We start from the raw sequence: 14852 nt of genomic DNA on the forward strand, positions 1-14852 counted from the left end.
GGCACCACAATTTGTTTGGATGGGCCTTTGTAAGAGGGAAAGTTTCTGCACATCTTCTTGCTGAAATATTGTATTTGTTCTTTCCCCCCTTTTTGGTTCCCAGGGAGGGCTCTTTGCACAGCACAGAGGCAAAGAAAGAAATTAGAATGTCTCCTGACTGGGAAGTATTAGGTAGTGGGCTCCCATTCCTGTGCGTGCTGCCCATTCCTGGAGTCTTTGGAAAATGGGTGCCCCTGTTAAGGAGAAACTGATTTTTCAGCAAAACCAATGCCACTGTGACACCACGTGGCAGGGTGGGTTTCAAGGCCTTCATGCTCCGATCATCTTCTGATGGCTGAGGTCTCTGGCCAAGCTGATTTTCTCCAGAGGAGTTGCAGACTTCTCTGCTGGCTGCTGTGCCGAGAGCTTTCCCCACAGTGTGCAGCCATTGGGATTTGTGGGAAGGGCAGCCTGACAGGGAAGACTGGTCTGGCTGAGAAAAAACCCCAGCCCTTGGCACCTGGATGCACTCCTGCTCTTAGGCAGCTTGTGCACATGAAGGGTTTCCAGCAGAATGTGTTTAATGGAAAATCAATGCTCTTGGAAGAAAGCAGCTGCTTTTGGCAGCATTTGGTCGAAACATTAATACTCTGCTAAAAACCAGCTTTTGGGATAATCTTTTGTCTTCCTTTAAGCAATTTTAATTGGAGCTTTATGCTTTAAGCAAACTGAAACACATACATGCACCCACTCCCCTCCATGGCAGGACTCCAAGAGGCAAGCGTTGAAGGATGTGGCCTAAAATTTATTTCCACGGCCCCTTCCACCTGATCCAGTAGCTCCTCTATTCACACAAAATCCCCTTGAGGAAACTGGGGCTCCAGATGTTTGCCTTGCTTCTTGCCTGAGGCCAGCATTTCTCCCCTGCAGAAACCAATCCTGGAGCCTCCTTACATCGAGTCCCACCACCGGATCTGCACCTACAACGAGACCCGGATGGTGACGGTGAAGCTGCCCAGGTGTGCCCCTGGCGTGGACCCCTTCTACACCTACCCGGTGGCCATCCGCTGTGACTGTGACATCTGCTCCACTGCCACCACCGAGTGTGAGACCTACTGACCTCCCCTCCCAGCTCAGGCAAGGAGGGGATGAATTCTCCCCGGCTTCACACCCTTGGTACCTCCAGCATTCTGGAGGGTGTAAAGCAGCCCAGAATTTGATCTCTCCCTGTAATGCTCCTGCTCACTGACTTTTTTGGGCAGATGAGGCTTAACCACCTCTCCTCACACTGCTCAAAGCATTATTGCTGTAGAAACCCACAGCCTCACAATATCAAATCCCATGGTAAAAAGAAATGTTGCAGTTTCCCTTCATCCTCATAAGTTTTTCACTCTGTGTGACCTTTTTCCCTGAATATGGACTGAACAGCCACTGGGGTGTGGAAATACCCCACAAAAGCATTGCCTCCTCCACAACAGCCTGATTCATCTGGGATTTAGCTTCTTCCCAGCAGTTACCAACACTTCCACCACCTCCCCCTCCCAGCCCCATTAATCTTACCCTGCAGTCATTCAGGAGTAACAGTCAAAGAAAAAGGTCTCAAGGCCAATGAAATGAAAATAAGTATTCAGATCACTACCTTGAAATTAGGGAGAATGCATACTCAGCCCTGACTCAGCCAAGGACTTAAGCTCATGATTAAGTGTTTTGCTTAATATCAGTGGACTTTTACAGTTAAGGATGTATTTCAGTTCTTTGCTTTATTGGAGCTATTTTGTTGAAAAAAAAGAATTACCTCACAAGGGAGAATTCCTGAAAAAAAGAAAAAACAGAGAGATACACATTATGTGCAGAACCATCTGCTTTTGTCCAGGGATTGGAGGGGAAATGGCTTCACATGGAATCAGTGAGACTCTGCAGAGCCCAAGGCATCTCTCCTGACAATTTCCAGAGTCGGAGGGACCAAGCCAAAATGCAACGATCATGGTTTGGTTTCAGTGAGCCCCTGGCTAAGGTGGTGGGAAAGAGGGAGCTAAGGAAGGGTGTTCCCACAGCTCCCTGAGACCTGCTCCTCTGAGGGTGCACACAGAGCTGGGGGACAGCCAGATGTGCTTGCAGAAAAGCTGTGCAGTGTGCAGTAATGGTGGGTGAGACAAGTCCAGCACAGGAAAGAGAGCAGTCGTTCCACAGGACACTTCACACCTCCTCAGATCCACTCTTTACAAACCAGGGGGACACATGGGAGCTGCCACAAGAGCCCCCTGTGACCACAGCCACACAAGTGCCTTTGTTCCCTGGTTCCCACCTGCAGGAGGACACACTCACATTCATCCCTCCTTTCTCCCCTGAGCAAAATGGGAAATTAAGTGAACGAAGGAAGATTTGCCAAGTGGGAGAGGCCCAAAGGAGCTCACAAAGCAGACACCTTCTCAGATAGCCATTAGGAGAGAATTGCTGCTCAGAGTAATACCTGCACCCGTCTGCCCCAACTCAGTGCCTTGTCTCCTGGATGCAGTCACCTTCATTTACAAGGATGCATGCTTGAAACTACCCCAGGTGTCCTGTCCACACTGAGACAGATTTAATTTAACCCATAATTTATTGGTTGATACAATTTTTTTATCTGTAAAAGCTGTACTATGACTGAGTAGGAAGATCACCTGTTCTGTAATTCTGAATAGAGACTGCTATGTCCAAGAGCATCAGGAGCAGTTTTTTTTGCTGATGGAGAGTTTAACTACCCTTTAAAAAGTCCTCATGTTTTGTTTCAAATTGCACCTCATGATCCCTCTGATATTATCAATTGGCATTACAGTTATTATGGGAAAGCTGCAAATTGTTTTGTGTCCTTAATAAACCTGAAAACTGTAGTATGAAAGCAATTTCAAGCAATGTGTCCCTCTTTTTCTGGGTGTAGAGATTTCTCACGTAGGATATCTATAAGCTCCTACAAACTCTTTGCCAGAGCTGTGAACACCTGCAAAACATCTCCTTGGTGTGAAGTCATTTCCTTCACTGAATTTCTCTGATGGAGTCTGGCTGTGCTTCAGTCTCAGGATTAGAGGCAGGGTTAGAAAGTGGCAAACTTCCTTCCTTTGCAGCCAGCAGGAAGTCAGGGCTGTACCTGGACATGGTGAGACAGTAGAAACCTCAGCAAGTGATCAGAACAAAACACTGCAGGGTGGGAAAAGGGTTTTGACTAATGCAGCCAGCCTGGGGAACAGAAGGGGGAGGTGGGAAGGATGTACTGACTAAAACCAAATCAGTAAAATGCTGCTTTATGGTGATCTTTCAAGGAGGAGAGCAAAAGAGATGCTGTGGATCTGCCCTGAGTGACAGAAATCCAATCAACACCAGATTGTAAATGTGGAACTTTACCCCCAGAAGTTATTACACTAGTAGGTCTTAATTCTGTTAAATTCATATCATTTTTTATACTTAAAATCACAGAATAGTTTGAGTTGTTTCTAGTCCAGCCTGCCTGCAAAGAGCAGGAACACCATCCACCAGACCAGATTCCTCAAAGCCCTGTCCAACCTCATCTAGAATGTTTCCAGGGATGGGGCATCCACCACCTCTCTAGCCAGTGTTTCACCATCCTCACTGTAAAACACTTGTATGAATCAACCCTCTTTTTGTTTAAAACCATTACTCCTTGTCTTGTCACAACCTGTGACCAGGTGTTTAGTTTTCACATCCTTAATGCTGCAGCTGGGGTGGTACATCCTGCCCAGAATTTGTAGGCAGTCAACACAGCCCACGTATTTCAGAGCATGAGAAACTTCTTCCCAGGCAAATGTCACCTCCTTGGGAGCATTTTAATGCTCTTTAAAGCCATGGATTTAGATGTCACCACCCAACCTGTCCAAAGCAGTTGAACAGCTTGTCTGTCTTTGGTATGTGTTTGCAAGGAGTGTTTGTCACAAGGGCAGTGACTCCTCTGAGGTTTTCTATCTCCCATGAAAAGCAGTGGATTTATTTGTGCCTCAGTTTCCCTTTTGGACAATGGGAATGATGCTGCAGGTGGTTTTTTTCCTCTCTACAGTATGTTTTACAGTGTACAGGCTGTGAAGTGCCCAGTGCCCAGGCACATCTGTATCCTGCAGTGCACTCAGTGCCTGCAGGATAAATAAAAATTATTAGGTTTATTGTAGAAATTAATAGGTTTATAGTAGCTCATTGAACCTGAACAGCAATGATCACTGCCATACAGTGCTTTGATTTGCCAAAACGCCCTCCTGTTCCATGACAGCCACAGCAGTCCACTGGCCCTGGGAGCTCAACTCCCCTGCAGCTGGAGTGCCCAGCCCCATTGACCATGGCAGAAATCAGTGTATTTACCCCAGTACAGAGCTGAGCTGCCATGAGAGGGAGGGCAGGATGCCTCCCTGGATGGGTGTTCCCTGCACTGACTGGATTTCTCTTTGGGAGATGGGACAGGCAGGTGCCCTCTGCTCTCATTGTACCCACATGAAAACATTGGAACCGCACCCAGGCTCGGAGCAAAGCCTGTCTCACCCAACATCCTGCCAGGGAGTGTAGCCAGCCGTGGGTATTCAGGGAAATGTGGAAGCATCAGGGCTGCATGGCTTCATCCTTCCCTTGGCTACATCCACCCAGCCTTATCTGGCAGCAATTTAGGAATTTTCTGCTCTGGGGGATTCCTTTGGCACATTGCTGATAATCCCAGACATGTAGGTCCTCCGTGGCACTTCTTCCCAGATAAAATCAGGCCATGGAAAGTCTGGTGAGTAATCCCACCTTCCTCTGGGGGAAGGTGAATAAAATATATTCCAGGCTATATGCTGTGCCCTCTTGGATTGTCCTGGCTCCTCTGAGGATGTATCCATTTATAGCAGCCAGGGATTTGGGCTGCAGTGCCTCTTTATTAGCAATAAACCTTGATATCCTTTGTCTTTTCTCTGCAAGTGCTGCAGGCAGGGCTAGTTAAACCTGCTGAGGTTCACAAGCTGCAGGAACATGAAAAGAGCCTTCCTCTGGTGAAACTTGCTTTGGTCCAGCCAAGATTAGGGATGTTCAGGAATGGTGGGATTTCTAGGATTAACTTTAATGAACAGCTGGGTAACAAACTTTTTTTTTTTTTTGTAATTAATTTTGTTATTTTTAAAAAAAAACAAGATCCACATCTCTGCACTGGAAGACTGGAGCCAGTCATATTCTTATTTCCACACCAGCAGGGCTGTCATTCCTCATGTAAATTCTTCATCACTATAAGCCTTTCACTTTCCTTCCTGACCCTACCTGCCCTGGCTGCTGGGCCACAGGGTGCACAGCTCATCATCTTTCCTTGCCAATAATGTTGGTAGGTGTTTTTCCTACCTGTAAAGTCCTGAAAGGTGCATGTGATGAGCATCTGGGAAAATAAACACAAAAGCACACCTCCCCAAAAGGATGCTGTCAAAATACTTTGAAATACATTTATTTTGTTAAAATAAACTATGTACAATAAACGATATTAATGTGCATTACAATATACAGTAATTACATGTTTAAAAGATGATAAACAAAAGAGTACAGAATTATGTGCTGTAAATAGGAAATTAATAGTGTTTACATGATTTTTAAACTATGCAGAATGCATTTGCTTGAAAACTGAATTTCCTTGGTTTGAAATTGTTTTGCTTTGAATTCTGAAGATTTGGTTAATCTTTGGAAAAAAGGCATACCACTCAAAAGTCAGACATACTGTTTTAGTGCCCATCCTTTTGTTTCACCAACCCCATATTCCAGCAGTATTGCACACAGCAACTTTTAAGAGAGAAAAATTCAGTTGCTCACGTCAAGTAAGTGACTCTTTCTCCTAACTGGATGAGACCTGACTGGTGATGAGTTAGGTCCTGATTTGTGTTGAGGTCATTACATCTGCTTCACAAACTCAATCAGAATAACTTGTTGAACTGTTAGTTTTAAGCATATCTTAAGGAATAATTTTAAATATTACTATTAAGTAAGCACAAAAAGAAAGGAATGAAATGTCCTTGTCTTTGTGTTCTCGGGGGAGCAGAGAATCTCTGTGCAGTGAAATTCTTGTATTTGTAGAAGTGCATCAACATCATGACACATTAAGCTGGATTCAGTTGTCCTCACACTCCATCTCCCTGCTCCTCTCTGCAGCCTTCTTTGAAGTCCTCCCAGTCTCAAGGTGCTGCTGAGCCCCAGGTACCCAGGTGTGACTCCACAGAGGCACCTCCCAGTCCATTCACCTGCCTCAATCCATGTTTTTTGGGGCATCAGGGCCACCACACCATGTCCTCTCTGTAGCATTTCCCACCTGGCACCCTGGGCTTGGGTCACTTCTGCTCGTGAGTAAAGAAAACTTTGCCAGTGTCTTTCCCCTCTCACATAACTTCTTGTTATTGCTTATTAGTGAATTAATATTTACAGGTTTGGGAGGAGTTTGGGCTCATTTGCTCCATGCTGACAGGGCAGTTCAGTGCCTGACAGGTCTGTGATGCAGTTAAGAGCAGCTGCCTATTCAGGGGAAAAATACTGAGAGGGACAACATGATAGCCGCACTTTGGATATGATTTACCCACAAATTACTTTGACAGGCATCTGACAAATTTTTCTGCATGTTATCAATACAAAAAAATGTTGTGTTGGAAGATCTGGAAACTGTAGACTGGTGACAACTGTTTACTCTGAAATCATTAACCTCCAGTCAAAGGCAAAATTCACCAGAGTAGGTGTCAGTGACAGCTCAAACTGATCTTCACCAAAACCACATAAAACTTGGTGTCCTGAAGGGCATGAGATGAAATTAAGTGACAGCAATGAGTTTAGGGTCTTTAAGCAAAGATAATAATATGTCTTGAATATTACACTGTTAACAAAATGTAACTTTCATCTTCAGCTCAGTAGTGGTTGAACTGAGATGTTTCAGATCCAGCCTCCAAAGGTGATATCAGCAAAGTCTGGATGGCCCAACTCCTTTCAGGAGTCCTTAACCAGCAACCAGAAGGTATAAAGGATTCTTGGACCTGGCTCAGTGTATCTGTGTGCTCAAGGCTAGGTCAGCCAAAATAAAAGGTCAGAAAAGGAGGAAACATAAAGATTCTCAAACATTTTCCACATTAGTCATGTGGAAAACCCCATTGAAATTTTCCATTGCCTTCATGAGAATTGAAATGAAGCCAACATAGAGCATCTCTGAAAATCCCACCCTACCATTATAGTTAGAAGCAGCCAAACACTGCATTATGGTCTGCACAATCTGAAAAGGGATGGGGATCCATATTTTCAAAGTTGAAGAGATTTTTCACCACTGACAGCAATTCACATGAGTTTTTGCTTGTTGCTCCGGGTTTCTGAACTAATTTTCCTCCTTACAATGAGCTTCTGACTCTTTTTGCTGTTATGGTGTGGCTCCTGGAACTGCCCAGGAGAACAGATTTTTGTTCTCATGTTTCTGAAAGCTTTAACTGAAACAAAGAAAAGAGAATTTGAAGATTTTTGGTTGTTGCTGTTCTAGTTATGGGCGTCCCCTTATCACCTTAAAATGAAATTCAAGGTTTAGGATCAGATTAATTGTGGCTCTGGGCCCTGATTTTGCAGCTCTCCCCCAAAGCAGAAGTGATTTGGTTGAATTCATGACTTGGTGATTTTGCCCGGACTCTTTGATGCAAAAATATTTCTATTCCTGTTTTGTTTTGATAGGTGAAGACAGCTGAGATCACAAGCCACTACTGAAATCAGTGGGAGGCTTTTTCCTGCTTTCAGATGGTCTTTATTCACGAGGAGGAAAATAAACATTCATAGTGGAAATTTGTCTTCATTTTTGCAAAGAGTTCAAATGTGACTAGAAGTTATCTGACGTAGGTCACTCCATGCTCACCTCCTGTCACAGCAGATGCTCCTCCAGTCCTATAAAGTTGTGAACCAACAAAATGTTCTGTTATTTCCAGATTTTCCTTTTTTAATGTAGGATAAAACAACATTAGAGATCCTCCTCAGGGAAAAAGAAAATCCATGGAGAAAGGCATGTGCAGCCACATTCCTACATTCTCCCTCTTTGTTTAACAAATGAGCATATGGATTGCTTTGTGGGAGAAGACAAATGTGCTTTTAGACAATCCTGGCCTAAGTCAGATTGATGCCACTGCAAATTATTTTTAATCCAGATGAGGTTTCCTTGTGGTGAGTCAAGAGGTATTTCACTTGGGGAAAAAAGGTACAAGAAAAGGTCACGGGCTCTAAGCAAGGTATAAAAGCAGATGGGCAACTTTCATGTGTGAATTAAAGGGAGAGATAGGCTGCCCAGGGAAGTGATTGGGTCACCATTCCTGAAGAGATTCAAAAGAACACAGGCCACCACCACTAGAGCAGCTGGCAGAGGTTTTCTGGTAATTTAAACTGCAAGGACAGATCACCAATCAGCCTCCCTCATGACCTGGGCAGTGCCAGTGGGATTGAATGAGACATGAACAACTTGGAGACAGTTCCTTGTGAAGAGAGATTCTCTTCAGTATGAGGAGGACTGCCAAAATCTGTCCCTTTAATAAAAGTATTTGGAATAACTTTATTTCATATTTTAATTCTGTGTCTATTTTGAATGCTTTGAGTGCTTCAAAAGAGAAAAAAGGTGACAAATATCAATGTCAGATGCTGAAATTATTGTTTTGATTGCCATACTGGACTTGGGGTGAATTCTGTACCTACACAGGGCATATATCCAGTTGAACAAATGAGAATGGACCTGAGTGGGGTTAGAGCCTTGTTTCTGCCTTCTCCCCAACTTTTCAGAGCTCTGGGGGGCACAGGACAAACTGTGAGTTTTTGTGGGACCTCCTTCAAGTCATGCTGGAAGTGGCAGGACTGTTCCAGTTCCAATGTCCTGGTGTTTTCACAGGGCTCTGAAGGGCAGAGGCATCTGTAGGTGGTTTTAATGTGATAACAACTCTCTGATGAATTGAGATCTCTCTCAAATACCTCTAATCTCTCCTTGCAGGGGTTTGCGTGAAACTGCTCTGGGAACTCAGTTTGAAACAGCAGCTTCAGGCTAAGAACTCTGGGTAGAACAGGAAGGTTTCAGAAGAGGCCAAAGGAGATGAGTTTTGCAGGATCCAGCAAGTTTCCTGTAAGTTGTGAGTGCTTTTGAAATGACAGCAGACTATTAGCAAAACCAGCTCTGTCAGGAAAGGCTTTGACATCAGCTGCATTAAGGGGACGTTGTCAAATAAGTTCCAGGGATGGCTTCTAACCTTTATGACTCTCCTTAACAGTGTTCCTTTTAAGGTGAAATTGGGATCTGATTTCTAGCTCATCTCCCAGTGAGTAAATCCATCTCCTTTCACCTGGCAGTCCTTTATTGATTTTCTTTCCTTATTACTAATGGTGCTTGAAAAATAACTTGAAGTTTATATCTGTGGCCTTATGCCTGCACTTGCACTATGTCTGCTGTTGTGGTTTTTCAGAAAATAAGCTTTACTGCCTTTCACACACCATCTGCTGCTCTTAAAAAAGGCATTAGGTATGACTTGCCAGATAGTCAATGACTCTCCTTACATCTGCCTACAATTCCTCTCTAAAGCCTCTTGGCCTGTGCTGTCCCTGCCTCCCCCCAAAAAATAGCATAACAGGGCAGATCCTTGAGAAATTGCCACATTTCAGGGACAGGTGTGTGTACATAACCTAACACAGGAATAATGTTAATGGGACTTGCATTAAACATGGCTTTTCAAAAAACTGTTGTTTTTGCTGGAAGAAAAATGAAAATAAATGGAGTGCAGAGGTCATTTCTCAGTGGATTATAGCCACTGTCCCTCTCTTATAGCTCCTAGAATTCAAATTTTGGTCAAAATCAGTTTGAAAAACTTGAAATTTTACTGTCTCACAAGCTTGACATGCTCTATTTTGTAAGTGCAAAGAAACCCCTGCTTAGCCTTAACATTTTTTGTATATATATTAACACTTTTCTATCTGCTTCCTCTATGCAAGGATTTGTTCAGGTTGCTGCAGTTTAACACATTAGGGCAGCAGCATTTCAGCTTCTCCATGACCATATGTTTTGTAGGTTATTTCCCTCAAACCACTGCAGTTACATCAATGCTACAACTTCCCACTTGATTTTTGATTTTACTGCTGATCCTGTGCCATTCTATGAAGATTAACAATCACCCCTGGTACTCAGGGGCGGGCAAAAAACCCCAATTTAATTATTTGTGGCATTCCCTGCTGCATGCCTGGGTGCTCCATTTCACTTTTCCAGTGTGCTTGTTATGTTATGGATGAGCTCAGCTGTCACTCTGGATTTTCTATTTCCTCTATTTCCACATTTTTTGAAGCTCTAAGAAAACCAGGCAGCTCCAGCCTGAGCCCTTGCATTGTGCTTCAGCTAAACCAGACTTCACCTTCTTCCACCAGAGACTCATACATCACTCTCCAGCAACCTACATGAGCTAAACCAGTCATCCTAATTAATTTCCACTGAAATGAAAGGCAGCACAGTGCAGATATAATTTCCCTGAAATCTGTTCAAGGCCTTTTTGTTGTTGTTGTTTCAGTGGACTTCTAGTTATGTTGTAAGCCTAAATATTAATTTATTTAATCCATGCCTAGTTCTCTTCATACTCTAATATATTTTTACACATTATAGTTCAGCTGATAGGCAGTGTGCTGTTGAGGTGAACACTCAGTGCTCTGCCTGGGGATGGACACAAACTCTGTGGCATGGCATGAGCTGGGCTTTAGCAGCCAGGCCCTCTGAAGTACATGCCTGGGACATAATAAAACCAAACAGAAAATGTGCACAAAAAATCACCAGCAATGAGGGGAACTTGTCTGTGTCAGATATGGCTCAACTGTGTTTTCATCCATGTTTGTGTGCAAGGGGAAAGGGATGGTGAGTGGAAGCCACTGGGGAAAAAAAAAAAAAAAAAAAAAAGAGGAAAGCATTTGCCTCAAGTCTGATGGCTTTGGTCAGAGACAACTGTTGATTTCTACCTGGAAATGTTTTGGGGTGTCAGAGCTGGTTTCTGTAGCTGTCCATGGTAAACTGGGGTTGGAATTAGATGATTTTGAGGTCTCTTCCAACCCAAACCATCCTACAACTGTATGAAATTGAATTAGTGCTGAGGGAGGAGCTCAGATCCATGAGCCTGGTCCTGATGCAAGACTGGGCACTGCACCAACCTTGGTCCCTTCCACGTGCCCTGGGTGCTGTTCCCACATCCTGCTGCTGTCACTGTGGCCAACACCAGGTCTGGAATTGCCTGGTTTGCCTGGTGGCAGGTGTGTTCTCAGCCAGGACACCGTGCTTCCCAAGGGGAGAGGGCTGCCAGTCTCCTGGGATGGGGTGCAGAGGGGAGCAGGGCCGTGTCCCTGGGCTGGGACTGTTGTCCTACTGCTGTCACTTGCTCCCTCCTGGCACTCCTGGACACACTGGATACAGACACAGCTTCTGGAAGGAGTTACATCTTCAAATCTGTGTGCTGGGATTTCCTGCTTGGGCAATGAAATCCATGCCAAGACAGACTTGTGGCACTGCCAGGGTACCCAGAGGCAGCTGCAGGTAACAAAACACCCTTGAGTTCACCTCTGAGTGCCGGTGTGCTGCGATGTGCAAAGCTGCAGGGCAGAGGCTTTAGTCACAAGGCACAATTTCCCCAGCAGCAAGGGGAGGTCACAGCAGCTTCCCTTCCCCTGTGGGCTGGGCTTCCCATCTCCATGCTGGTGGCTGCAGCTGCCACTCGTGGAAAAGTCCACTCCTGAGGACTGCAGCCACACTGGAACAGCACTCTCTGTGGAGATGGAGAAATGGGAGCAGAGAGAGAAGAAACGAATGGGAGGAGGGAGGCTACAAAAAGTCAACAAGTTCACAACTCCACCTTGATGAGGTTTTTTACAGAAAAACTTCATAAAAAAAGGATAATTTTAAGGCAATTGGATCACCTCAAAGCACTTAAAGTCAGTCACCTTTGGCTTTATTATTTTTTTTTCCTATTCTTGGCTGTTGGGTGAGATGTAGAAATCCAGCTGATCAGTAAGGTAAATTCTCAGTTGCCATGGCAATGTGTCTCGTTCTTGTTCTCAGTTGGAAGAGAGATTGTTCCATGCTGCTATTTCATGTCTAGGGCAACATTCTTTGGTGGCAGAATTTCTTTGTTTCAGTACATTAATGCTACAACTCTGTACTTCCTTTCCCAGCTTAAGGAAACATGGCTCAGCCTGAACATTCTTCTGTAAAAATACAGTTATTTGCATTTTGTTTTAGTTGTAAGAACATTCCTTGAGTCTGGAGGTAAATGTTGATCCATTTTGATAGCTTGGGTGCAGCAACATCCTGATGCTGTGAAGTTTCACCATTAAGTGAAAATAAACTGGAATCACTCCACCTTTGCTTCCATGTGGTTTGAACAAACTGACGTATCTCCTGAACTAGCAAGTCTTATAAAAGAAAAGCAATTTTAAAGTATATCCTACCTATAGTGTATATCTTACATATTAGATTTCTACAGATCTCCATGTGCTTTCAGTCAATTCAGATTCAATTCCTAAGGACTGCAAATTCCTAATTTAGATCAATTCTTACTTAAGGCCACAAAAGGAGTTTCTCCTGTTTCTTTTGCTGTCTTTAGCTCTTTGTTTTGTCACAAGCCACCTTCACCTCATTCCTAAGGTGGGGAGCCAAGCAGGCATCCTGGTTTCTGTTGGTGCAGTCTGCAGCAGTGGGAACAGGCTGCAAAACATCTCTGGAGGGTTAGGAAAGCACAGAGACAGGAGTTGGCCAAGGGTGATAGAGCTTGGAGGTTTCACAGCATGGAGAGCTCCTATATTCGGGTAAGAAGGACCCTTTTCTGGTCATGCTCCCCGTTTCAGTTGTGTGTGACCTTCATTGCCTTTCTGACCTGCTTGGTTTCACTGAACTCAGCTGGCTCTGCTTCCCAGGGGATGTCACACAAGGGTGCAGCACCTGTGGCACTTTGCACAGCGTTTCTTCTTCTTCTTGGGGTGGAAAATGGTCATGATTGCCTCGTCAAAGACAGTCTTAAGGCCTTTCTGTGTGAGTGCTGAGCACTCCAGGTAGCACTGGGCTCCGATCTGAGAGAGAGGAGGGAAAATGAGAGTCAGTATCCACTGTTGGCAGGCTCAGAGTGATGCTGTTCCAGCATCTTTCTACGTTTAGAAAGGAGTCAGATCATTTCTCTGTTTTGTATCTGGCTGCCTGTGGGGTGAAGGGACAAGCTTATGTGGTCATCCTGAGGAATCAGCATCAACATGAGTATCTCACCACATGGGGGTGAATGGCTGCAGGAATTCCCTGCACAACCCTCCAGAGAGAGGGGGCTGCACCCATGTCTGAGGGCTGGACCCGGAGCTTGGCCTCCTGCCTGTGCAGCTGGGGAGGCTTCTGAGGAAATGCTGGGTTGGAGTTGAACCCCTCACACACTTGGCTCTGCTCCCCTGAACTGTCACTCTTGTGTCCTTCCTCCTCCAGTCCCACGAACTGTTACCTGGGGAGGGCTTCCAGCTGGCTTCTGGGAATGGGGAAGCATCATTTTGAGACAGGAGTCTCCTGGGTATGCTGGCATGACACAAACACCCACAGAGGCCTGGGGAAACAGCCTCAGCTTATTCAGCAACCTTGTGGCTTATTCAGCTTGTTCTGCTCATGGATGCTCTGATTTTGAGGGCAGGGACAGTAATAGCACCTGCAGCATATAAGGGGACAAGGCCAGGATCCAGAATCCTGCACCCCAGGGCTTGGGGAAGTGATTCTGATCCCCTACATTTCCAGGAAAAATTTACAGTCCCACAGAACCTTGGGAGCACCTTCTCTGCTGCCTGCAGTGCCATGGATAAGTGGGAATCCAGTTTTCTCTGCTTTTGTAAGGGATAGGGAGGAGTTTGACAGGAGGTGGCTTGACTGCAAAGAGAGGCTTGCCACATGCATCTCCTGGCAGAACCCTGAGCAAGAAACTTGACTTAGATAAAACAGGCAGTAAAATCTGTTTTGATGCCCATTTGCCACCTGCTGCCATGCTTTCCTTAGAGCTTGGTCATGGCACCTGCCAGAGATCAGAAGTGTTTGGACCATTCTCTCTGACACATGGTGTGTTTTTTGAGGTTGTCATGTGCATGCCCAGGAGCTGGACTCAATGACCCTTTTGGGTCCCTTCCCACTCAGGATATTCTATGTTCCTGCTGACAATGCAGCAGAAGTGCAGGCTCAGGGGTCACAAGGTGTGCCTGGGCTCCCCCTGTTTGAACAGAGGCTCCAGTCTCTGTCTGGGGCCAAGGGGCCTTGGGGGAGCCTTGAAGGAAAGAAACCCAGAGGAAAGCTGGGATCAGTCAGCCTCATGTGGCATCAGAAGAGGCTGTTTTACCTCCTTTGCCAGCTTCACTCCATGCTCATAGGTGAGTGGTTTCTCCTTCATGTAAAGAAGCCGCGCCAAAGTTTTGGGATCATCCCGGAGGTCAATCTAGGGCAAAATACACAAAATCTGGGCTGTGATTCTTGAGGCTGATACTCATGGCTTTACATCAGGGCATCTGTATCACTCCTCAACTCAGGTGATACTTCAGAAATGAATTGCACATTTACTTACCTTTTTTCTTTCAGTTTACATGAATTATCTCTCCTTTGCAGGTTGTTGGGCCACAGCTCAGATGGGTGTGGTACAGGAAAGAGCCCCACTGGTGGGGGAAGCTGCTGCAACCCTGCACTGCATCACCCAAACCCCACCCTGACAGGCCAGACTGACACAGCTCACTCTGACTTGAAACAAAATCCTTTGTTTCCACAGAAGACATCAAAGTGAAGTATTCTGGCATTTCAAACCCCTCTATTTTCAGACTGTGTGATCGAAAGGATAATACTTTTATTTTTAAATGAGTGTTTTAGATTATTCCAT

The 14852-nt window shown here is 45.1% G+C and overlaps 2 protein-coding genes across 4 annotated transcripts in view; one reads left to right on the top strand and one right to left on the bottom strand.

Annotated features, from left to right (window-relative positions):
* The window catches only part of GPHB5 (glycoprotein hormone subunit beta 5), a 2141-nt gene extending 1043 nt beyond the window's left edge, over window positions 1-1098 (top strand). The window contains exon 2 of the mRNA XM_005417942.1: window positions 910-1098. Within this exon, the coding sequence (XP_005417999.1) occupies window positions 910-1098 (189 nt within the window). The remainder of the gene's footprint in view (window positions 1-909) is intronic.
* Window positions 1099-5392: 4294 nt separating this feature from the next.
* RHOJ (ras homolog family member J) overlaps window positions 5393-14852 on the bottom strand; it is a 60869-nt gene continuing 51409 nt past the window's right edge. For 2 of the 3 annotated variants that reach the window (XM_031066155.1, XM_005417943.2), the window contains 2 exons: window positions 14325-14420; window positions 9162-13038 (listed from right to left, as the gene is read on the bottom strand). In XM_031066155.1, coding sequence (XP_030922015.1) covers window positions 12892-13038; window positions 14325-14420 — 243 coding nt within the window. In that variant the 3' untranslated portion in view covers window positions 9162-12891. Of the gene's footprint in view, window positions 7864-9161; window positions 13039-14324; window positions 14421-14852 lie in introns of those variants that run through there. The other variant, XR_004082938.1, reaches the window with a different exon arrangement.

This window comes from Geospiza fortis, unplaced genomic scaffold (assembly GCF_000277835.1).
Source record: "Geospiza fortis unplaced genomic scaffold, GeoFor_1.0 scaffold23, whole genome shotgun sequence".
Classification (NCBI taxonomy): Eukaryota; Metazoa; Chordata; class Aves; order Passeriformes; family Thraupidae; genus Geospiza; species Geospiza fortis.